This window comes from Rhinatrema bivittatum, chromosome 5 (assembly GCF_901001135.1).
Source record: "Rhinatrema bivittatum chromosome 5, aRhiBiv1.1, whole genome shotgun sequence".
Classification (NCBI taxonomy): Eukaryota; Metazoa; Chordata; class Amphibia; order Gymnophiona; family Rhinatrematidae; genus Rhinatrema; species Rhinatrema bivittatum.
The window spans coordinates 23,303,692-23,328,085 of record NC_042619.1 but is presented as its reverse complement, the minus strand read 5'-3'; the positions used below and the strand labels follow the sequence as shown (position 1 = coordinate 23,328,085).

Sequence of the window (24,394 nt, the reverse complement as noted above, 5' to 3'; positions counted from 1 at the left end):
ACTAGCCTGAATCAAGTACAAAGGGGACCAAGGTGCAACCATACTGATAACCAACCCATCCTCACAATATGCATATTCATCAAGGATCCATTCCCCCACAAATCTAAGTTGGCAGGCCGCACTGTATAACCTAACATCCGGCATGCCAAGTCCACCCTCCCCTCTCGGAGATATCAACACTTGGTAACATAACCTCGCTTTTTTCCCTGCCCAAAGAAATTTTTGAAAAGAAGACTGCAACCACTTTAAATCTCTATTAGAAAGCCAGCAGGGCAACATATGCAGTTTATAAAGGAGCTTAGGCATAAGGACCATCTTAATAAGAGCACCTCTACCAAAAAGAGAAAGGGGCAGAGAGCGCCAAGCCTTCAGTTGAGCATCCAAGTCTACCAATATGCTTTTTATATTCAAAGCATAAAGATCCAAAGGATCTCGAGAAATCCATACCCCCAAATATTTCAGTTTATTCGGAGCCCACGTGAACGGGAATCCTCCCTGCCAATGTTGTTGTACCCTAGGGTCAAGAGCGAGCGCTTCTGATTTAGAAAAATTAATGGTCAGGCCCGAAATGGAGTGAAAAACATTAAAACATTGAATAATAATGGGGATGCTAGTCTGAGGCTGCCCCACAAACAACAAAATATCATCAGCGAACATTGCTAACTTCATTTGGTGACGGCCTATACAGATGCCTCTAAACCTATCCTCCAACCTCAACTTGATAGCCAAAGGTTCCAAAGCTAATACAAATAATAGAGGGGACAAAGGGCATCCCTGGCGCACCCCACATAATATAGGGAAGGCTTCCAACAGTGTACCATTAATTAGTAACCTGGCACTTGGATTAGCATACAGGGCTTGCAACCAAGATAAAAATAAGAGCCTGATATGCCAAATGCTTGCAAAGCCCAAAATAAATAGTCCCACGAAAGGGAGTCAAAAGCTTTTTCCGCATCCAAGCTCAGCACCAGGGCTTCGGTGTTAGAGTGAAAATTTAATAGGCCAATCAGGCGCCTCACATTTTTAACGCCTTGATGCCCCTTAATAAAGCCAGTTTGGTCACCATGTATTACGGAGGGCAAAAGGAGACAATCTGGCCGCCAACACTGCTGCCAATATTTTTAAGTCTCCATTTATAAGAGAGATAGGCCTATACGAGCCCACTTCCTGTAAATCCTTCCCAGGTTTGGGGAGCAACACTATAGTGGATTGATTTTCTACAAGGGTAACCGAATTCTCCTGTACTAAACTGTTATAATATGATCGTAGCGCAGGTAAAATGGGGAATTTCAAAATCTTATAAAACTCCAGCCCCAGGCCATCTGGTCCAGCCGCCTTACCCAACTTGAGACTATGTATAACGGCATGAATTTCAGAATCAGTTACAGGCGTATTTAACGATAGAATCTGCGCCTCAGTAAGGTGCGGCCAATGAAGATCAGAAAAGAAAGACTCTCTTGATGGGATATGATTATCCTTTTTCCTATAAAGCCCACTATAGTATTCCAGAAAACGCTCCATAATTGCTGTTGAAGTGTTTTGACTGGACCCAAACCTATCCCTAATACTTGTTATGAGAGATTTGGGGCCACGCGCCCTAACCAAACTGGCCAACAACTTGCTGGGCCGATTACCATAGTGATATAATTGATATTTATAATATCTCAGACTTGGATGCTCGCTGAAACAAGAGCGTTTGTAGAGTTTCCCTCAGCTTGTCTACTTCACGCTTGCTAGATTCTGACATGGCACTAATATGCCGGAGCTGCGCCCGTTTCAATTCTTCAGTTAGTTTAAGAATCGCAGCATTACGCTTCCTATTCTGGGTAGCAACATAGGCTATGATGTGTCCCTGCATTACTGCTTTTCCTGCTTCCCATAGAACCCGAGGTGTAATATCAGAAGTATTATTTAGAAGCATATATTCTTCCCAACGGGTTACAAGATAGCAAGAAAACTCCTTATCCAAGAACAGTCCGGGGGACATGCGCCAAGAAAAAGGAGGCTTAGGAGTATGTCCCAATGTTACGGTAATAGAAATTGGCGCATGATCTGATAAGGCAAAGGTGCCTATGGTAGCAGTTGTCACCCTGAACAGGAATTCCGAAATCAGAAAATAAACCAAACGGGAATAAGACCCTTGAGGATGTGAAAAAAAAGTATAGTCCTGCTCTCCAGGATGCAACGCCCTCCAAATGTCCAACAGGCGCAATTCTTGGCACATAAAATTAGGGCCTTTATGGATGTCACTAGGCTCTACAGATTTAGGTGGTTTGCAGTCTTCCAATTTGTTGGCTACCAAATTGAAATCCCCTCCCACCAAAAGTGCACAATCAGAAAGTTCACCAAGGATCCCCACTAGACGAGTGAAAAACTCATGTTGATAGACATTAGGCGCATATACATTACACAAAGCCACTCTTTGTTGATTACACAATCCCTGGACTATGACATAGCGACCCTCGGGGTCGTGCCATACCCGTTCAGATTGAAAAGGCAGCTGTTTATGAATGAGTATAGCAACCCCTCTTTTTCTGGACGAGTACGAGGAGAAAAAACACTGTCCCACCCACTCTCTTTGTAATTTAATATGTTCACTCGCTGACAAGTGAGTCTCCTGGAGGAACACAACCTGCGACCCCAAACATTTAAAAGCCATAAGGAGTTTTTTCCGTTTGATAGGGGAGTGTATGCCATCTACATTAAGAGATGTACATTTTACTGTAGCCATAGCCAAGAGTACTTAAATAATAGTACCAATAGGATGCGACAAAGCCGCCATGGCAACAAAGAAATATCCCAGGGCTCCCCAGCCTAAGCCCCCAGGATCATGAGGAAATGACCACCAAAAATATAGATCAATGGCCACAAAAAACTGCCTTTTCACCCAGATGAGAGGGATGTCTCCCAGGATTCCCACCCTTCCCCACCCCAGACCCAGCAGACAATTTCTCGACCCAAGCACAACATTCACACCACCCAAACCACAGCCATACCAACTCACTGATACACAGAACCCACAACACGAACACCTGCCCCAAGAGGCTCAGAGCCATTCCTCCCACCCCCATTCCTGGAAGCAGTAGTGAAAAGAAGGCCCCCCTCGTCCCCCCTTCCCTCACCCCCCCCCCCCCCCGAAACAATAACATAGCTTGTACAAATGAGCAAGTAACATTAACAGCAGTTTAAAGACATAATGAAGCCACGTGCCCCCCCCCCCCCCCCATCAAGGAGACCTCGACTTGTCAGTTGCACTCCAGGGTCTCTGACACCATAGCATAGTCAGATGAGAACATGCGCCAACTACACAAACGTGTGACATGTCCCATCGATCTCCATGGTGAGAATAAGAGTTACGTAACAAGAACCAGGATCCTCAGCTTTCATTCCGCTACAAAAAGGGCTTCCTTACAACAATCCACATTTATTCCTCCCATGTTGCTGGCAAGGTAGCTATAAATCTGTCCGCAGCATCTCTGGAGGTGAAGAAAAGAACCTTGTTATCATGAAAAACTCGCAACTTAGCTGGATAAAGTAACCCAAATTTGATGCCTCGCTTATGTAACTCTGTACACGCCAGGGACATGGCTTTTCGTTGCGCCGCTGAGAAATCATTGAATAGAAGTATCTTATGGCCTTGAAAGTCCATGGACGCCCGCTTAGACTCTTGCATGATCTGCGTTTTATGCGCCCAGTTCAATATTTTCGCTAGCACTGGTCTGGGTCTATTTGCTCCTTCCCGCAAGATTCCAATTCGGTGAACTCGTTCGCAGATCATCGGCGTCACAGAAAACTCCAGACCCAATTGTCTCGGCAACCAGGATTCCACAAATTCGGACTACTCACTGTCTTTGACTGACTCTGGAACCCCGATGATACGGATATTGTTCCTCCGACTTCTGTCTTCTAAATCTTCAATTTTGGCCAGCAAGTCTCGTTGGGTAACTTTAGTGCTTCCACACTGCGCTCCGGCTCGCCCAGCCGGTCTCCATGGTCTGACAGCATATGTTCCGCTTCATCCAATCGTTTTGTCTGACCTTCCAACGCTGATTTGATATCATCCATAGATGCCTGTATTTTGATGAGACGAAGATCTAAGGCTGCTGTGACACTTTGAGAAATATGAAGAAGTGCCCTATTCATCCTTCTCATCAACGCACGATCCATTTCAAAAAAATCCACAGTTATTTATGATCTCCTGGCCTCCGGAATATATGACTGTCTATGCATTACTAAAACATGGCTGAAAGACTATGACATTCCAATTCTCAACCACTACTGCCCATCTAACTTTTCCTACTTCCATAAATCAAGACCAGGACGAAAAGGAGGCCGCCTAGCTGTATTCTTCAAATTCCACCTAAAATTCACCATGCTAGAGATTTCCATTCCTGCCCCCTATGAGATTTTATGTCTGAAATCTCAACAAATTAATCTTTGCCTGACCTACTGTCCTCCTGGGCTACTTGCCAAGAATGCTTTCCCCCTCTATGTGAGGCAATCCTCAATCTTAATCCCTCCACAACCATAATTCTCGGCGACTAACCTTCATCCTATGACCTCCTCGATAGCCTCCCACACTAATACCCTGTTCGATACCCTATTCTCCTGTGGCTCGAAACAAATCATCTCCTCCCCCACCCACAAGAAAGGTAATTGCCTTGACATATTTGTTAACCCTAATGGCTTCCACATAAATAGAGCAAATGTAGCCAAACAAATTCCCTAGATTGACCACTTCATCTGCTTCACTCTGAGATCCAAATCCCTTGAGCGAATCCTACACAGAAACACCATTTTCATGAAATGAGGACACCTGGATCCTGAAACCCTTGCATCCAACCTCACCCCAGTACTGGATAAGAGCAACTCCTACTCACCTGATGAGTTTCTACAACACTGGAACTCCTCTCTTACATCTACCCTCAAACTGGTCCCCCTAAAATCACTCACAACCAAAAGATTAAACTCTGCACAGTGGTATACCACCACTCTACAAACCCAAAAATGTGAACTGAGGAGATACGAAAGAAAATGGTGGAAAGATCCCTCCCCACATTAATAAAACACTTTAAATTGATAAACTTGCATTATACCAAGCAGCCATCAAATCCATGAAGAAATCATTGTCAGCCACACTAAACAACCCTAAAGAATTATATGCGGCCGTTAAGAAACTATTTAACCCCAGTTCAGCCACCCCTTCTCTTCCACCCTCACTCCTGTGGATGAAGCTCACAGAAACCGTCACCACACATTTTACCAACAAGACAGCAATGGTAAACAGAACCTTTAATAACTTCCATCCGGAAGAAGCCAAAGAACCAAACTCAGATGGCCTAACCTGGGAACGTTTCGAAAATATTACGAAATCTGACACCATCAAGATCATCAGTAACCTCAAACCATCAGCTAATCCCCTTAACCCCTGTCATACTACCCTTCTTAAACTGATGAAACTGGATATTGCTCCATTTATGACTAAGTTCATCAACACTTCCCTTCAACTTTGTATTGTCTCTGACAAGCATGCTTCAGACCGACCCACAATTAAAAAACATTAATCTTACCCTATCATCATCTCCAGTTACCATCCGATCTCCGCCCTAACCTTCATGGCCAAAGGGTTAGAATCAGCAGTGCTTCACCAGCTCTGCAATTACATTGATGTGAACAATATCCTCAACCAATACCAATTCGCGTTCTGAAAGCACCACAGCATTGAATTACTGCTGATCTCCAGCTTTGACACAGTGAGACAGGGTTTTGATCAAATTAAAATCCTATTAAACCAACTGAAACTATGCATCAACACAGACAAAACTGAATGTATGCTGAAAGAATAAACACAGGAGATCACCAGAACCACTCCATTATCATCGATAACAACCCCAAACTAAAAGAACATGTTAAAGATCTGGGAATATGGATTGACCCACAGCTCAACCTTAAAAAGCACATCTCCTTGAAAATAAGAGAAGGTTTCCACAAGCTATCAATTCTCAAGCACCTCAAACCTTTACTAAACCAATCAGACTTCAGAACCATCCTACAATCCTTGATTTTCTCAAGCATTGACTACTGCAACTCGCTCATGATAGGACTCCCCAAATCAACCCTGCACCCTTCTACAAATACCACAAAATGCCACAGCGCGAATCCTCACAGGTCACAAAAGATCAGACCACATCTCCCCTGTCTTAAAAGAGCTACACTAGCTCCCGATAAAACAAAGAATTGAATACAAAAAACTCTAGCAATCATACACAACCCAACGTACCACTATGAATACGACTGCATTAACACCCTAATCAAAACACACCACTCTCAACACAACACCAGATCAACAAACAAAGCTTGTCTAGAGATCCCATCAGTAACCACAGCCAAACTCACCACAACCAGGAAAAGAGCACTCTCAATAGCTGGTCCACATCTATGGAACTCCCTACCAACCCACCTAAGAACCAAAAGAAATACCATATCCTTCAAGAAATTGCTCAAAACGTGGCTCTTCAAACAAGCCTACAAAGATGGGATAGGCTAAACTAACCATTGCTCAGCACTCACTCCCTTACCTATCACCACAGCCCCCCCTCCCCTATGAACAAGCTCCCCAACGTCCCCCTTCTATTTACCCTACAATTCCAACTTATGCCCTCTCTCCAGCAATGCAACTCAAGCCACCACCTTTACCTTGCTAGAATAACTGTTTCGCCCTCATATCATCAGCTTTTTTCTCTTTGTTAATCCGACGTTTCTGTTAGGATTGTTAACTCTTGTTACAGCTGTCCTCTGATGCTAATGTTCGCTGTTACTACAACCCTATCATGATTTTTATGTATAATGTTCTGACTTTTATGTATAACGTTGTTCAAATGTAAACCGGAGTGAAGGCCAACACTAATACTTCGGTATATAAAAACAAATAAATAAAATAAATAAATAAGTTCTGCGCTCCTCTGTCTTCTCGAAATCTCTGCCACATGACACTGTCAACCATGCCATCCTACTCTCAAGACTGCTTTCCATTGCAATTTCTGACTCTGTGATGCCTGGTTCTCATCTCACCTGAACAAAAGAATCAAACAAGTCACAACTGACGCCTTCACTTCCTTCCTAACGCTCCTGAGTTCTGAGTACAAGGTTCTGCTCTATCTACTGCTTTATTCAACCTTTATCTTATTCCTTTATGTCGTACCCTTGACAACTTTGGAGTCCACTACAAGATCTATGCCTATGACATTCAATTTTTTTTCCCCTAAAGGAAACCTGGACCCTCACAGAATCTTTCCTCACAACCATCCAAAGATGGCTACATGGCAATAAACTAGCCATGCTCAACATCTCCAAAACTGAAATCATTATCCTATCACACCATCCAGTGGATAACACCCCCAACTTTTTCTCCTTTGACTCCCAATCAATCACCATCTCACAAAATATAAGGAACCTGGGAATCGTTATCGACTCATCACATTCTATGCACCAACATATAAGAACTATTACCAACTCCTCCTTCCACAAACTACACTTACTCAGTCATCTTAAACACCTTCTTGAAACTTCTGACTTTTGGACTGTCCTCCAATCCCTAATATTCTTTAGCATAAACTACTGTAACTCCCTCCTGACAGGTCTACCTTTATACGAGATCAGTCTTCTACAGATCATTCAAAATTCAGCAGCAAGACTCCTTATGAACACCTTGATACGTGCTCACATCTCTCCTGTTCTCAGATCCCTACACTGGCTCCCGATCTCTTGCCGGGTACAATACAAGCTTGTTATGATTATACACTCCTCTGTTCATAACTCACTCATCCTGATTTCCTCTATAATAAAAATCCATACTCCCTCCCAGTACCTCAGATAGTCTAATCTCATGCTTTTAGATGTCCCATCCCCTAGGCTCACATACTTTGAGGAAACCAGAAAACGCGCCTTCTTCTACCCAAAGAACTAAGATGCCTCCAAAACAGAACTTTATTTTAAAAAGCCCTCAAAACCTTCCCTTTCAAAAAAGTTCTCAAGTTTAAATTATAAACTATTCCCAACATGTCCCCCCCTTAGAGGAGACCACTTAGAGCCAAAAGCAAGGGCAGAACTCAGCTCTCTCGAATGTATAAACTTCCCTCCAGACGTTTTAGTTCTATCCTCCACCCTTCTATCATCTCCATTTAGTTTCGCCCACTGCTCTACTTCCTTTAAATTTTTTTTTTTTAATTTAGGTTGAGATTCAGATCCCTTGTATCTAAAGTGGTCTGAATATGTTTTCTTGAGGACCAGAAAATGGCTGAAGTTAAACCCTTGGCAGGTTCAACTCTATGGGTCTCTAAAACAGAGGCGATTTCCAATCTCAGTAGGCCCCGTGAGATACAAGCCTGAATATTTTCTAGGTGTGACTTTGACACTTCCTTGAACTCAGCTGTGTTTACAAGTAGCAAATGATCTTTGAAGGCTGGCGAGGCAGACTGTAGATCTCATCTGGAAGAAGTAAAAAATCTGGCTCTGGTTTTGACTGGGTGGCAGTGATTAGTTTACAGCTCTTTTGTATGGATTGGTGAGGCTTTGTCTGTACTAGGAACATCCAAGAAAATGTCCTCTGGATAAGAAAAGCATTTTTCATAGTTAAATTCTACAAGACTCCTAAAAAGAGGAAGACATATCAGAGAAAGCAAAAAAATATCTATACAGTACTCCTGTCTCTTAACCCGACAGTAAGCACCGAGTAGCAATAGTCTCCTGTGTGTATATCTACAGCACAGTGCATGTCTAGTAACAGTCTTATTGTTGACATTCAAGATCTCTTTCCCCTTGTCACCAATAAGCCTGTTTTGCATGTCAAATACCAGTAACTAAGCAGTTCTAGAGGAATCAATAGCCACTGAAGAGCTTTGTCATTTCCTATGCTTCATAAACTGAACAGACCAGGTTAATTTCGGACTCCACACCTTTGGTCATAGGGGAATAAAATTCATCAGGTTTGTCCTAAGGCAGGTAACGATCAATGTCTATACTTCAATCTATGTGATTTGCAAGTAGGTACTCCAATAGCTCTAGTGGGCAGCTATACAGGAAGAAAACATAGCAGTCTGGTAAATTTCTTTCAAGAAAGACAAGCTTTCTTCATTCCTTGCTTGATGGAACAGATCCATGAACCTTTGTGCTCCTCATCTTAAGAGCCAATTAAATCACCAAACCATGGGATAGGAGATGCTACTGGTCAAATCTGGTCATGGTTTTCTGTGCCCACCTTCTTATTGCCCAGTTGCAGTGAGAGCACAGGCATTCCTCATATTCTCATCATTGCATCTGAGGAGACAGTACACAAGCACTGCACTCAATTCAGTAACAAGCCCAAGAAAATAATTATGATATATTAGAATAAACCATTACAGTTTAACATCCCAGTGAAAACTAAAGCAAGCTGTTCTAGACACATTACTAGAAGTAAAATAGCAACATATAAATAAATCAGACTATTAGAGAAGAAATAAACTATTCCTTTCCCCTCACCTTCCAGGTTTAGAACAGAGATCAATCATATTAACCATTCTAAAGACAAAGATCTTAAAAACGTATTTGCTGCATTGGTAACATGTTTAAAAGCCAATGGAGTGGAAAATTGTATAAATGAAGATGAAGGATGGAAATCTCAAAAAACAGAACATCCCAAAGAGGAAAATATCCCAAACGGGCTGCAGAGGTAGCTCGAGATGGTATGGCAGAGAGGCCTGCTGTGATCAATATGGAACAGTCAATGAAGTGATGTGAAATATAGAGAACACTTCAAAGTGTTCAAAATGCTAGAAGGGAAAAAAACCCAAAGGATTTAGAAATCAGAGTGCAAAACATTTTTGGTGGGCCTCGGGAAGGTACAGGAATGTAAAATCAGCAGAAATGTGGAGACTTTTTTCCTTGAACTATAAATAAAATCAAAACTTGCTGGCAACTGGTTGGGTATTGTGAAGGAAGCAAGCATGCAGAGACGTTTTTTTTCTGGAGAGCTGGAAAGATGTTCTCTCCAGGTACACACTCGGCACAGGTGATGGTACAAAGTGCCTTCACTGGGGATGCTTGTGATCAAAAAACTGATTTTATAATATGGCAAGTGACTGAACTAACAATCAGGATCAAACCATCTTTCTTTGCGAGCTGTTTGTTAGAATCAGCAAAACATACTTGGCCTCAATGTCAGCTTTTTCCCGAACTGCATGAGCCATCTGTTCAGTCTCCGAATACTTCTTCTTAGCCTTAGCTAGTTCTTTCACGGTGTCTTGTAATTCAGTCTGGATCTTTGTCAACTGATCCACACACTATGAAAGAGTAAAAACAGTATTAATGGCTTGTATTTCTACCTTAAAATAAAGCTTTTAAGAAACCACAACTCATTTAAAAGTTCCTGCCAACTGAGAAAAACTCATCTTTCAGCAGGGTCTAAGTCAAAATAGAAAATATTTAAAGCATTATTTCAACTTAGACAACCGCTGAGATACTTATCTTGAGAAAATATTACAATCTGGTGCTATATGGTATACCTGTCAACCTGCTAAGTCAGTACTGAGGATGATTTTGAGACTTTAAATGTTGACACTGAAGAAGCTGATGTTATGAATGTACACGTCAGGATGAGGATGAAGATCACACCTTTGTAACTAGCATAAGCTGAGAGGTAGGAAAACAACCTGTTTATATATTATATATATATATATATATATATATATATATATATATATATATAATAGATTTTCTATATAATTTTCAAGACTAGTTTAGGGTTCTTCTAGCCTCAAGCTGTGAATAGGTGCCCTAATAGCATGAATGATCAGCTCCACATATATTTTTAAAATTCTTTTGGAAGGGTGGTTAAGAAGTTCACTAAGTTGGATAAATAGTGTCTACATAAGAGTTCACAGTACTGCTAGTCAGAAGAAAAATGTTTCTAGCTCATACCAGCTCAAACATTAGGAAGGAAGAGTTAAACAAAAGGAGCTTAAAAAACAATTTCATTATAACCATACTTCTAGAGAACTTTTAAGTGGTATTTGCAACACAAACTACAAAAAGCATTTCTATACAGCAGACCATCACATTAGTTAAGTACAGCTTTACCATAGATTAGTTATGATCAACTAATGGTACTCAGACATGTATCCAGTAAACTTCACAAATCTGCACAGGAAAACAGATTACTTCTGCTATTTATTAGATGAGAAATAACCTTGTCTATTTGACGTTTTGATTAACACATATCCTGACTACTGCCAATGGTTTTTTACTGTAATCTGTAATTGGTTTGGAGAATCAGAGAAAAACCTCAAAAGTTGTATAATCTGCATAACAAAGCTTACATACAAGAAATCGGCCAGTCACAGGACAGTATTTATCGGCATTCCAGTAGCTTGTATATGCATACATGTTGAAAAGAAATGGAGACACTTTTAAAGCCCTGAGCAACACTGCAGGTGAGAATCAGAACGGGAGTGCTTACTGGCCCACATAGGTACCATTTAGTCTCCCTGGAATCCTATGCATGCAAGTCTGCCCCAAAGAGAGAGAGACTGCAAGAGACTCTAGAGGGAGACCCTGGAAAAAAGATGAGACAGATCCTGCTAGAGGACACATGATCTCTGTTCTTTCCTCGACTGCCAATATTCTTAAAACATGCAAGCCAACTGTGCTGATTTCTTGTATTGCGAGGTCAGTACAGCTGACCTGTAAGTTTTGAAAATGCTTATGGTAGCCTGCTGGCATTTTAGACAGTTAACTGGAATAGTCTTCCTAAACTAAATACTCGAGCACCTTGAGCTGCCTGGAATGGAATGCCATCTGAGAAGGGGTAATAGCAGCAGAAAATGCGGACAGAAAAAAATTGGGAAAAACAAAACAAAGCTAATAAAAGTATAATCTGTATAATCTGCATATTGATTTTCACCCCATTTCTCATCCCTTTGCTAGAAGAAGAAATCCATGTTGAGCTGTATACTCCATGACTAGTCTGAGCTAGCAAAAGGCAGCAGAGAAAACCATTACATTACACAGTATGTATATGGCATTTATAAGTAAAGTCTTAAAAATCAGTAATGCCATGCATAAATCAATCTCAGGATGGGACTGCTAAGCCATTACACAACATTCAGCATTGTACAAGAGACTTGCTTCCTTTGTTCTCCAGAATAAATAATGGGCCAAGTATATGAATACCAGAATATGTATATTAATGACCAGAAGAATACAGCCATTGTAAGATTGCTGCTTCCCTTTCAAAAGATCATGGAAAAATCACTGGAAAAGAAACATGCAGAAAACCACTTTTATCATCACTGAAAATGTTAACTAGTAGAGAGAGAGACAGAAGAAAACCATATAGCCAATGCATTCAATCAGTTGGTGGTAATTTTTTTGAGCTCTTGAAAGCCATTAATATATTTATCTGTCCCCTCAGTTAAGTGTTCAATTGACTGCAGTTAAACAGTGTTAGATTAGAAATTAGTGTCAGACACAAGGGCAGCATTCTGCTTAATGAAAACAATGACATCATAGTGGCTAAAACTGGGATGACAAAAGAGAAATTTGTTTGTAGGCAGCAACAGCAATAGAGCTGGAAAGCTACAATTTAATCTGCCAAGACTGTCTGAAAACCAAGCGTCTGGAGCAGAAATCAAACTGACAGGTGCACGTAAGAAAGAACTCAGTATAGAATGAACTGATTTACAAAAAACAACAGTCCAGAGTGGTGATTTTCCCCCCAAAATCGTTCTCCTATAGCCCAGTTATTTGATGCATTAATTTCATAGTGCTTATGGAAGACAGACCGACAGAGCACTACATGTATGACCACAGCCTATCTATAGAGCTGTGGTCTTGGGCATTGGTCTGGTGAGGCATCACCTGTAAGGGGTGAGGACAGGTCAGGTTACACGTTGATTCAATTGCTGACCTTTATCTTTGCTGGGACTTCCAACTAATGTGACAGTCATGATGGCTGTTGGCTTTCCTCGGAGATCAGGGGTTCTAGGCATTAATATCAAGATTAAAACAGAAAACATCAGGCCTTAATCACCAATATTTATGCCTCAAATACAATTTACATTTGAGAAAGCCGATCATAACAAATTAATTGCTGCATGAAGCCCTTTAATATTTGTTCTAGCTTAGGCCCATAGATATGAATCGATGTTGGATCTTTCAGGTTTAAATCAGGAAGGCAAAAGGTCAAGAGGAAAGCAGAGTTGCTTATCTAACAGGTGTTCTCCAAGAATAGCAGAATGTTAGTCCTCACACATGGGTGACATCATTGGATGGAGCGTGGCACGGAACTTTGATCTCAAGAATCTAGAACTTTCCAAACATGTCCTACCTAGCATGTGCAGCTATAGTCATCACCCTGCCCCCTAGGCAGAATCCCTCCATGCCGCCTGATTATACTAACCAACAAATCTAGTTGTGAACATATTACACCTATATTAAAACAATTACATTGGTTACCCATATTATTCTGGATTCAGTATAAACTTGGTTTAATTGTTCATGCTTTAGTTTTCAACTTGCACTCTCCCTGGACAAATGCAATCATTAAATTTTACTCTCCATCTAGATCATTATGCTCGGCAAATAAACACTTCTTCAATGTTCCATCACCTAAACTTGTACGTCTCGATAAGACGCGCAAAAGAGCACTCTCGACAGCAACACCAATGTTTTGGAATACACTTCCCATAGAACTAAGAAATTGCAATGAATCCAAAATATTTAGAAAGGTTCTTAAAACATATCTTTTAAAATTTCTTTTAATGAATAATTTATTTTATGGTACATGTGATTCTTTTACCTCAAAGATTGTGAATGTTTTTTTGTAATCCGCCCTGAATGTAAGAAGGGCGGAATAGAAATGTTTTAAAATAAATAAATGATATAGCTAATACATGAGAACCAACTCCCAGGGGAGGCATCCTGCTGTCCTCTGAGAACACCTATTACAGGGTAAGCAACTCTGCTTTCTCCAAGGACAAGCAGGATGGTAGTCCTCACACAATGGGTGAATCCCAAGCTATAGGGTGTCTGAGCAGGGCAAGCGGTAAACTGCACCATGCTGAAAGCACCACCATTCTGCCTTTTGCCTGTGAGGCAGCCAACTCAAAAGGAGTCCAGGCTGGAAAAGAATTGGGTTCTACAAAGAAAAACCATAAAAATGATAGATATCCCCAAAGGAACTGAAGACTGAATCAGCAGACTGACGAGATATAGATACCACGCTTGTTGAGGCCAGGCTGGTGTTATAAGCATTAACCTTGTCTTGTCCCAAAGGACCTTCTGAACAGTCTTGGCAATTAGAAGAATCGGTGGTTACACAGAGTAGAATGTTGCAGCTTACACTGGGAGCTGATATGTAGCTGCTTAGATGTATGGAATAACTTCAACTGAGGTGAACAAGTTGATCACCAGCTTTCCCCAGTGATTGAACAAGTTGTCTGCTATTTTGTGGTTCAAGGATAACTTGTGCGTAGCAACACTCCGCTGAGGCATTTGCCAATGTATTCTGGATTCCCGGAAAGTAGGTTGCCTGGAAATGGGCTTTGTGATGCGCTGCCTTCAACCACATTTGGATGGCTTCCATGCAAAGGGGGTAAGAACTCATACTTTCCTGTTTATGTAGAACAAGTACACATGATTGTCTGTCTGAACTAAGATTCTCTTTCCTGAGAGATGAGAGAAAGCCCTGATGGCATAGTGAATGGCTTGAAGCTCCAGGAGTTTGATTTGCAAATGACTATATTCCTTGGATCAACATCACACCAGTATCCCCTCCCCCCCCCCCTCCCTTTGTTGGAGGCATCAAGTAGAGTCACTTGATATGGTGGAATGCATAGTGAGAATAGAATCCACCTGTAGCATTTAAGCTTCCTCTACTACTAAATGGATGCTATCATTTCAGAGTTTACAGATATTTGGTGGGATAATGGTTGACAGAGCAGACCATATTGGTTTTGGAGACCCCACTAAGGTCCTGCATTTGTAGACAAGTCAAGAGCACCACATGTATGCAACAGTTATGTGGCCGAGAAAGACCAAGGCCAAACTTGTTGAAATGTGGTCCTGCTGAAGTAAGACCCTTACTAGGCTCATCAGCAATGCAGCCCTTTCGACAAGAAGAAACATTTTTTCCTGAAGTGAGTCTATCTAGGCTCCTATGAACAGAATTATTTGAATTGGAACCAGGTTTATCTTGGCAAAGTGGACCAGAAAGCTCGGGAACTGAAAAAACTGAACTCCTGATGGAAATGGACTCATTACCAAGAAATTGTCGAAGTGGAGAATATGTAGACTGCTGATAAAGCTGTATCACTACAACCTCGAGGCATTACATGAAGACCTCTGGGGGCCACCAAAAGGAGAGCACCTTGTATTGGTGGTGCGTATCCTTTACCATGAACATGGGGAACTTCCAATGAGCAGATTGAATGGGAATGCATGCAAAAGCATCTTTCAGATCCACAGCACACATCCAATTCCTTGGTCAAATGAAAGGAAGACTCATCTGGGGGAGGTTCAGCTTGAACCTCTCCCAAACCAGTAATTTGTTCAGACTTCGCAAATTCAGTATAGGCCTTAATCCCACCTGACTTCTTAGGGATTAGGAAATACCAGGAACAGAATTCCCTGGCCACAGTTCTGGGAAGGAACAAGACTGACCTCCCTCTGCTGGAAAAAAGGCCCCATATCCAGCTGCACTTGAGAAGGTTTGAAGTTGAAGACCGAAATAGGTTGGGTCAGAGGAGAGAGAAAGAAATTCAAGTGGCAGCCATACTCCACAATTCTCAGGATCTTGATATATGGAACCATTCAGTCATTCTGATTAAACCCTTCCCCCACTTGATGTGGGGAGGAGGGTCTCTGTGTTATCAAAAACTGGTGCCAGTTTAGGCTGTGTCCGCTGCTGAGCCTTAGGTTGATGCAGTTCCCTCTACCAACCTCAGGCAGACAGCTGCTGAAGAGGAAGAGGAGCTTGATGACACTAAGAGGAGCAGAGGTGATATTTTTGGATGAATGGGCATCGGTAACAGATGTATTGGCATCAGGAAGGGGCCAACTGGTCCTGTAATGCAGCTGATGACTATAATGTTAACTGATGCTCCTTAATCACAGACACTCACTCTTATATTCTCTCACACAGGCTATCAATAAGGTTAGCCCCTCTACAGGGCACGAGATTATGTTCATGCATGTGCTTGGGCCAGAAAGAAGCAGCCAAACATCTGGCCATAGTTTTGAAAGCTTTGTATATGGAATAGATAAGATACTTCTCACATTCCTCCATGTCTTCCTCTGCTCGACGGAAGACCTTCTGTTCAGGGTTTGATGATTCCATTAAGAGTCTGATTTCTGGACACATTTGTGCAAATTCTGTACCATGCAGAGTTGGCAAGCTGCAAACCAGGAACTCAACAAGGAACCTTGGAATGACTTATAATCCTTTCCTGTTGGCATATTGGAGTGAACATGACTGTGCTTAGCATGTTTTAACACCTATTCTACCACCATAAAGTGATGCAGAAATTAGACCACCCCAATACCTAAAGCAGCCTACACATTCTATATTTTAAGTGCGATGGAGTAATCATATTTTGTACCCACCCTGAGCTATGGAAGGGCGTACAACAAATATTTTAAATAAATAAATAGTGGTTAGAGCAGAAGACTGAAAACCTGGGAAGTCACTCCACTCTCCACAGCCTCAGGTACAAACTTAAAGGCCAATGCAATACCATGCGCTCAGGCTAGCGCGTAGGTTAACCCATGGTTGGATGCGCATCCATAACCCCTTATGCAATAAGAGGATTAGTGAGACCAAAACATGTCCAAGAGGATTAGTGAGACCAAAACATGTCCAAATCATGTAAATGCCATATTGATGAGGCTGTTAGCTAGTATCCCTTTAAGTAAAAAATAAATGTGCAACCAATGCACACATTTTTACCCTAAAAACTTAACGCCAACCCCGGAGCTGGTGTTGTCTTGAGGAGCCCCAAAAGTTTACAGAAAAACAGAAAATACTGCATAAAATTGAGTGCCCATTTTCCTAACCCATGCACAGCCACTTCTCCTGGGTGCCTGATGCCAAGGAGCTGCTAGGGACGCAAAGTTTCCCCTAGCACCTCCTTTTTAAATCAGCAGCTCATTAGCCCACAGCATCGTGCACCCAGAAGTGGATGGGCGCACATTAGGAAAGTGGGCGCTCAATCACGAGTGCCCGTTTTTCCCACGCGGATATTGCATTGGCCTGTTAGATTGTGAGCCTTATGGGGACATAGCAATATTGTTCCTGCGTGTAGCACATCTTGAGCTACCAATGAAAAAGCATATGTTAAATACATTTTAAAATAAAAGTCCAGTTTCTGGGCTTCAGAAGGCACATCTTTATCTGCAGATCCTGGAGAAGTTTGGGAACTGGGATAGCCACAGAATCCACTGGGGGCTGAAGGACCTGAAAGAGCCTGTTCTCAGATCCTTTTCTTTCTCAGCACTGACAGAGGTTTCACCAGCTTATTCAAGAACCTGAAATAGTAGAGATCCTCAACAGGGGAGGTTTTCTATACCAAGTCTGGAAGGGGCTCAGATTGAATTCCCATGAAATCCTCGTCTTCTGATCATGGAGTAACATTAAGCCACGACCCCAATGATGAAGGTGGCGACCATGGTGATCTCATGGAGAAACATCCAGTAAGAAATCAGATGGCAGAGCCCACTTCTTCACCCTCCGAATTGTGAAGACTCCACTGGAGGAGGATGATCCATCAGCTCATGTTAAGGATTTACTCTCAAAACTGGAAGATCTTGCAGTGAAGTACATCCCAGTAGAGCAGCTCCACTATGTGTGAATATGTCCTCTGATTTGGACAGGGGAAGTTCTAATCTCCCTAGTCGGTCTTCAGCCTTAAAGGGACAAACATTCTTAACTAGCTCTAATCACTAGTTCCCCACTGGTTAGATTCTGAACCGGAGTTAGAGGAGAGACATCCTTTTCAGAAACCCAGATCAGCTCATCCTCATGCAGGGCTGCTGGTAAAGCTGAAAAAGAACCAGGCACCACAGCAGCATCCCCTGCCATAAAGATGACTGGCTCCGAGGTGCTCTGCACTGGTTGAATCAACTCCTGTCAACTAGGGTAAGCAGTTAAGTGCTCCACTCAGACACCAATGACAGCACTGTGACCTGCCATGCCAAATGTACCTTAGAATGCACGCTTTGTGCTGACATGGACAGCACTGTAATCGGCCCTGGCTCCAGACAAATGGCTCGATGCCACAGGAATCCTTCATACCATGAACAAAGAGATTAAGTCCCATCTCAGAGTCAAGGAGGGTTCCCGTTCTGATGGTGCACTGCACCAATGACACTGATCTCTTTTTCACCTTCGAGGGGGCTGGCCCCCTAAGGGGTGCTCCAAGTTATTTCAGTGCTCTTCTTGACACCAGGCCAGTGCCATGGGAACAGGATCAAAAGGAGCAAAAGTCCCACTTTGATTTATTATGCCATGAAGCTTCGCTCCTCTGAAGAGCAAACCCACTGCTTGGCCTCATACTGAGGGGCTTGGGGTTGCTACCCACAGGCACCTTCCTTAGGGCCGCCATCTTCTAGGTGCAGTACTGCTCTGCATCTTTGGGACATCTGACCACAGCTTTAACAACTGGAGGAGTTGTGGTCTGGGCCCAAACAGCAAAAGCAGACAGTGTGCATTTGTGATAGATCTTAGGTCTACACAGTTTCAGGGGGTTAAAGATGCATACCACAGGCTTCTTGGCCCTGGGTGCCTCCATGCTCTTCAATAACTTACCTCAAATTCCCAATCTTTCATTTTTTTTGGCTAGAACTTAAAAGTTCTGTTTGACAGGCTGCCAAGGCAACAGCAGAAAGATTTTAAAGCAATGAAGCAGACAGGAGCACTAGGACCCAAAAAGTACAAAATTTCTAAAAGATTTAGACTTATTAAAAAATTTAAGTACCACATAATAGGCAAAACTATCAGAGTGGTTTACAATAAAGAATATCCATTTAAAAAAAATACTTTATTGGCATGAGAATTTTACATGTTGCCAAAGTAATATACAGAATAATTAAAATATAAGGGTAGGAAAAGGGAAAAAAATTACAAAATGGTAATAAATCAAGTAAAAGTATAGGTTACAGAAAGCACAGCATTAGGGGACATGGCTCAGGTTTTGGTGTTGGTCCGTATTGTCCCTGCTCAGGTTTTATTTCTGATCTGGTGGCAGGATACCACATATTTTGTTACAATAGCTGTTTCTCCTCTTTCCCCCAGGATTATAGAGAGATTTTCTTGCTCCTATTTTTGTTGGAAGGCTTGGATTTTCTCTGTCAGCTTTGTGAAATGTGCATCTGATATCTTTATATTTTGCACAGCATAGGAGGAAATACATTTCTGCTTCTATTTATCCAGTGTTGCATTGCACTGCATAAAGAGAGACACACACATCTGTGCAGTGGCTTGGTCAAAGAGACTGAGGGGCACAGGATAGTGTGCAGGTACTCCCACGTATGCTTAACATACATTTTTCTGAGCTATGAGAGCTGGGTCCGTGTTACTGCCATTGGATGACATCACTCAAGCAAAACGGCTAAAGTATGCCTGTTTGTCAATGGAGAAAAACGGATCGATGGTATAAAAAGGTTAAAAATTCAGGACCAGCGGAATAGCTCAGAGCATAATGATGCACACTGTGGCACAGCAAACTTGCATTTGCCTTCTACTGGGGCCAGATGGGGTTGGATGTGCTGCAGAGGCAAAGTGTTTGGATCCTTGGGAGAGAGGGAAGATGAACGCTCTGGTACCGGCACCTGTTGGCTCTAACTAGCAGTGCCGAGGGAGCATCTTGGAAGAGATATTTCGTCAGCACTCAGTTAGCTAAGATTTATGTTACTACCGGGTCATGCCATCTGCAGTGAGGAGGCTGTAAAGACAGAAAAGGGAAAACTCATGAAATCGGCAATACCTTTTTCAGCTGCTGTTCCTTGTAATTTTTTACAGTCCTAGCAGGCTCTGAAATCATATTCTTGTAGTTTTCACAGATGTTAATCCGAGACTGGGCAACCTGCATTGTGCCTTCTAAGAGTGATTTCCAAACAGCATATATGCGTCTAAAAACAAAAACATTTTATAAATGAGCTAGAAAACAAGGTCGCAGAGTAGAAGCAATTGTTAAAAAAAAAAAGAGTCTATAAAATTAAGGTTTATGGCAAGATGTAATTTTTTTCTTTTAAAATAAATTGTGATTTGTGTCTCAGATCTTTGACTAACTAAACCCCATGATCTACTGCTCACTTAAGTAGAGCTGAATGGAGATGCAGCCAGAAAAGTATTACATGGCACATATGCTTGCCTTTATGCTAAAAAGTGTGTGTCCAAGATGAACCAAATTCCAAACTGTCCTCAGACTAAAGATCTTTTTTTTTGTTTTTACTCAATCTTTTCCAAGCACACTTACTACTGCTCCGATAAGGTATCCATAACCTCAATAATGTGGCACTTCAAACAGTGCACAGAACCCCATTGGTGCATGCTTTCTATGAACATCCCTTTATCATCTCTTGATTTTTAGTGTAGAACTATGTGCAATATACTGCTTACTAATATCACTACATTTATTACTACAGGGATGCTGCATTAGCATGACAAAAATAAAATGTAAAGGAAAACCAGAAGAGTAGCTTCGCTGAAATATAGTTAATCTAATAAAATTGTTTAAAAAAAAAAAAAAGCAATCTTTTGGGGATACATTTTTTTTTTAGGAAATGTCCTTGATTGCTCTTCAGGGTTCTCTCCAAGATGCATGGGCATAAACATCACCCACGGGTTTGGTGTAGGGTGGATGCATCGTGGCAAGGCGCAAAACCTGAACAGAAGAACTTAGCATAGACTAACTTCTCTCCACAGCACAAAGTTGCGGGTTACAAACTATATGGAACAGAGCTTTTAACTTTTGCAGTTCCAAAAGTACGGGATATTTTGTCAGCAGAAGTGCATGCGGTGATAGATGTGAAAGTCTTTAGGAAGAAGATTAAGGCTCTGTTTTCAGGAAGCTTTTAGTTAACCATGTTTTTATATTTGTGTGTTTTATTTTACAGATATTATGTGATTTTATTTTTTGGCATACATACTTTGTGAATGTTCTGTACTCTGCATTGAATCTCTATGGATATTTGCTGAATATAAGAAAAGCTAAATAAATATCCACACTTCATTTTACAGTTTTTCTACCCCTACACATTGAGCACACAAAGAAACCCCAGAAATTTGCATCTTTAAACGTGTTGGCCCTTAGGGGTATAAAAACAAGTGTCACATTGGTCAGACCCAAGTCCATCAAGCCCAGCATCCTGTCTCAGGGTAGCCAGTTCAGGTAACAATTAACCAGATACCATGTAGTATACCTATTTCCTGTAAACTCGCACCCTGGGATAGCAATAGCTTTCTTTACAATACCTGGCTAATAATGTTTTATGGACTTTTCCTCCAGGAACTTGTCCAAGCCTCTTTTAAACCCTACTATGCTAGCTGTCTTGATCACTTCCTCTGACAACAGATTCTACAGTTTGATTGTGCACAGAGTAAAAAAGTACGTTCTACAGTTTTAAATCTGATGATTAAGTATTATTTGAAAGGGTAAATAACTGCAATTTATTTACCTGTTCCACCCAACTTGTGATTTTATAAATTTCTATAATGTCTTTCGGCTGTCTTTTCCAAGTTGAAGTGACCTAATCTGTGTATCCTCCGCACCTTTTCTAGTTCTGCTGTGTCTTTTTTTTTAGATGGGGTAACCAGAACTGCACACAACACTTAGTGTTCATACCATGGATCGCTACAGCGGCAATACCATATTTTCCATTCTTTTTTGGATAATTCCTAACATTCTATTTGCTTTTTTGATCACTGCTGCACACTGAACAGAGGATTTCAATGTACCGATCACAAGAATTCCAAGGTCCTTTTCCTGAATGGTGACTCCCAATATACAGGTTGGCCCATGGAAAAGAGGTCTGCCTGCGGGGCACTGGTATTAAGAGGCGGGCTACTTTTCCATGGGCCACCCTGTAGAGCCAGCACTATATGTATCTGTAATTGAGATTTTTGCCAATGCACATCACTTTGCATTTTTCCACATTCAATTTTAACTGCCATTAAGATGTTCAGTCTCCTAGCCTCACAAGGTTCTTCATAGTTTCTTGCAAACTGCTGCTGTTTTAATAACTTAGAATAATTTTATGTCACCTGCAAATTTGATCACCTGTTTCCTTTTCCCAGATCATCTACCTTATAAATGGCCTGTGACCGACGGCCCGCAAATGCGCAGTAGAGCGCAGCTCTACTGCGCATGTGCGGGCAAGGACGTCGATCAGAAAAAAAAAATGGCGGTGGGGCCGCAGGAGCGGGAGGAGAAGCAGCGGCGCCGCGCGCGCGCGGTGCCGCTGCTTCTCCTCCCCAGATCTGCCGGCAGATCTCGGGGGGGGGGGAGGGTGTCACTCCCGCGCCCCCCGAGATCTGCCGGCAGGAGCGGGAGGAGAAGCAGCGGCGCCGCGCGCGCGCGGTGCCGCTACTTCTCCTCCCCAGATCTGCCGGCAGATCTCGGGGGGGGTGTCACTCCGCGCCCCCCCCCCCCGAGATCTGCCGGCAGGAGCGGGAGAAGTAGCGGCACCGCGCGCGCGCGGTGCCGCTACTTCTCCTCCCCAGATCTGCCGGCAGATCTCGCGGGGGTCACTGCCGCGCGCGCGGGAGTGACACCCCCCCCCTGAGATCTGCCGGCAGGAGCGGGAGGAGTCAATGGAGCCGGGTGAGGGTTGCGGGAAGTCGCGCTTACGGCGCCGGGAGGAAATGGAGGTGGGTGAAGGGGGGGACTGAGTGAGTGGGAGGGAGAGGGGGGACTGAGTGGGAGGGAGTGAGGGAGAGGGGGGACTGAGTGAGAGGAGAGGGAGGGTGGAGAGGAGTGGGTGGGGGAGGGGGGTGGTGAAGAGTGAGGGGAGAGAGAATGAGGGGGAGGTGAGAGACAGAGGGATGTAGCCCGTTTTAACGGGCTTTACGGCTTGTTTATGAATAAGCAAATGTTGCTTACCTGATGTAACAGGTGTTCTCACAGGACAGCAGGATGTTAGTCCTCACAAATGGGTGACATCGAGGATGGAGCCCACCACGGAAAACTTCTGTCAAAGTTTAAACAGAACTTTGACTGGCCCCTACTGGGCATGCCCAGCAAGGCACTGACCCTGCAGCCAGCAGGGGTCTCCCTTCAGTCTGATTTTCAAAGCTACAGGCAGTGCCTAAAAAGTAAAAACAAAACAAACCCAACACCGCAGGGTGGCGGGCGGGTTTCGTGAGGACTAACATCCTGCTGTCCTGTGAGAACACCTGTTACATCAGGTAAGCAACATTTGCTTTCTCACAGGACAAGCAGGATGGTTGTCCTCACAAATGGGTGAGTACCGAGCTGAGGATGTCCTGACTTGCACCAATTGCACCCAATGACGTGCAACAGGCACAACAACTGGGGTGGAATTTGGGGAAGGGCATCCGCACCCTACCGGGAAGGTGGAAGGGTGTTGGTACATCAGGTTGGAAAAAGGTTACGCAAGACAGACTGGCCGAAGATGGAGTCCTGTCTTCCAGCCTTGTCCAAACAATAATGGGCTGCAAAAGTATGGAGAGAACTCCAGGTTGCAGCTTTGCAGATGTCAGGAAGCGGCACCGATCGAAGGTGTGCCACTGACGTCGCCATGGCCCTCACAGAGTGTGCTTTCACACGGTCTTGAAAAGGAATGCCAGCTTGCTGATAGCAAAAAGAAATGCAGTCCGCCAACCAGGAGGAAAGAGCCTGCTTACCCACAGGATGTCCTAACTTGTTAGGATGGAAAGAGACAAATAATTGAGTGCTCTTCCTGTGAGCAACTGTACGGTCTAGATAAAAAGCTAGAGCTCGTTTGCAGTCTAGGGTATGCAGAGTCTGTTCCCCGGAGTTGGAGTGGGGCCTGGGAAAAAAGATAGGTAGTATGATGGATTGATTAATATGAAACTCAGAAACTACCTTAGGTAAAAATTTAGGGTGAGTGCGGAGTACCGCCCGGTCCTGCAGGAGCTTAGTGTAAGGCGGATAGGTAACTAGGGCCTGCAATTCACTAACCCTGCGAGCTGAAGTGATAGCCAAAAGGAATAACACTTTCCATGTGAGATACTTTAATTCACAGGAGTGGAGAGGTTCGAAAGGAGGTTTCATTAGACGACCAAGAACCAGATTAAGGTCCCAAGATGGGGCCGGAGGACGTAAGGGTGGCTTCAGATGGAGCAAGCCTTTAAGAAAACGTGTTACCAGGGGTTGTACTG

General features: G+C 42.9%; 1 protein-coding gene across 2 annotated transcripts in view; it reads right to left on the bottom strand.

Moving 5' to 3' along the window:
• The window catches only part of FCHSD2 (FCH and double SH3 domains 2), a 537,915-nt gene that overhangs the window by 299,828 nt on the left and 213,693 nt on the right, over positions 1-24,394 (bottom strand). For both annotated transcript variants that reach the window (XM_029602137.1, XM_029602138.1), the window contains exons 5-6: positions 20,016-20,160; positions 10,186-10,319 (exon numbers count right to left, since the gene is read on the bottom strand). In XM_029602137.1, the coding sequence (XP_029457997.1) occupies positions 10,186-10,319; positions 20,016-20,160 (279 nt within the window). The remainder of the gene's footprint in view (positions 1-10,185; positions 10,320-20,015; positions 20,161-24,394) is intronic.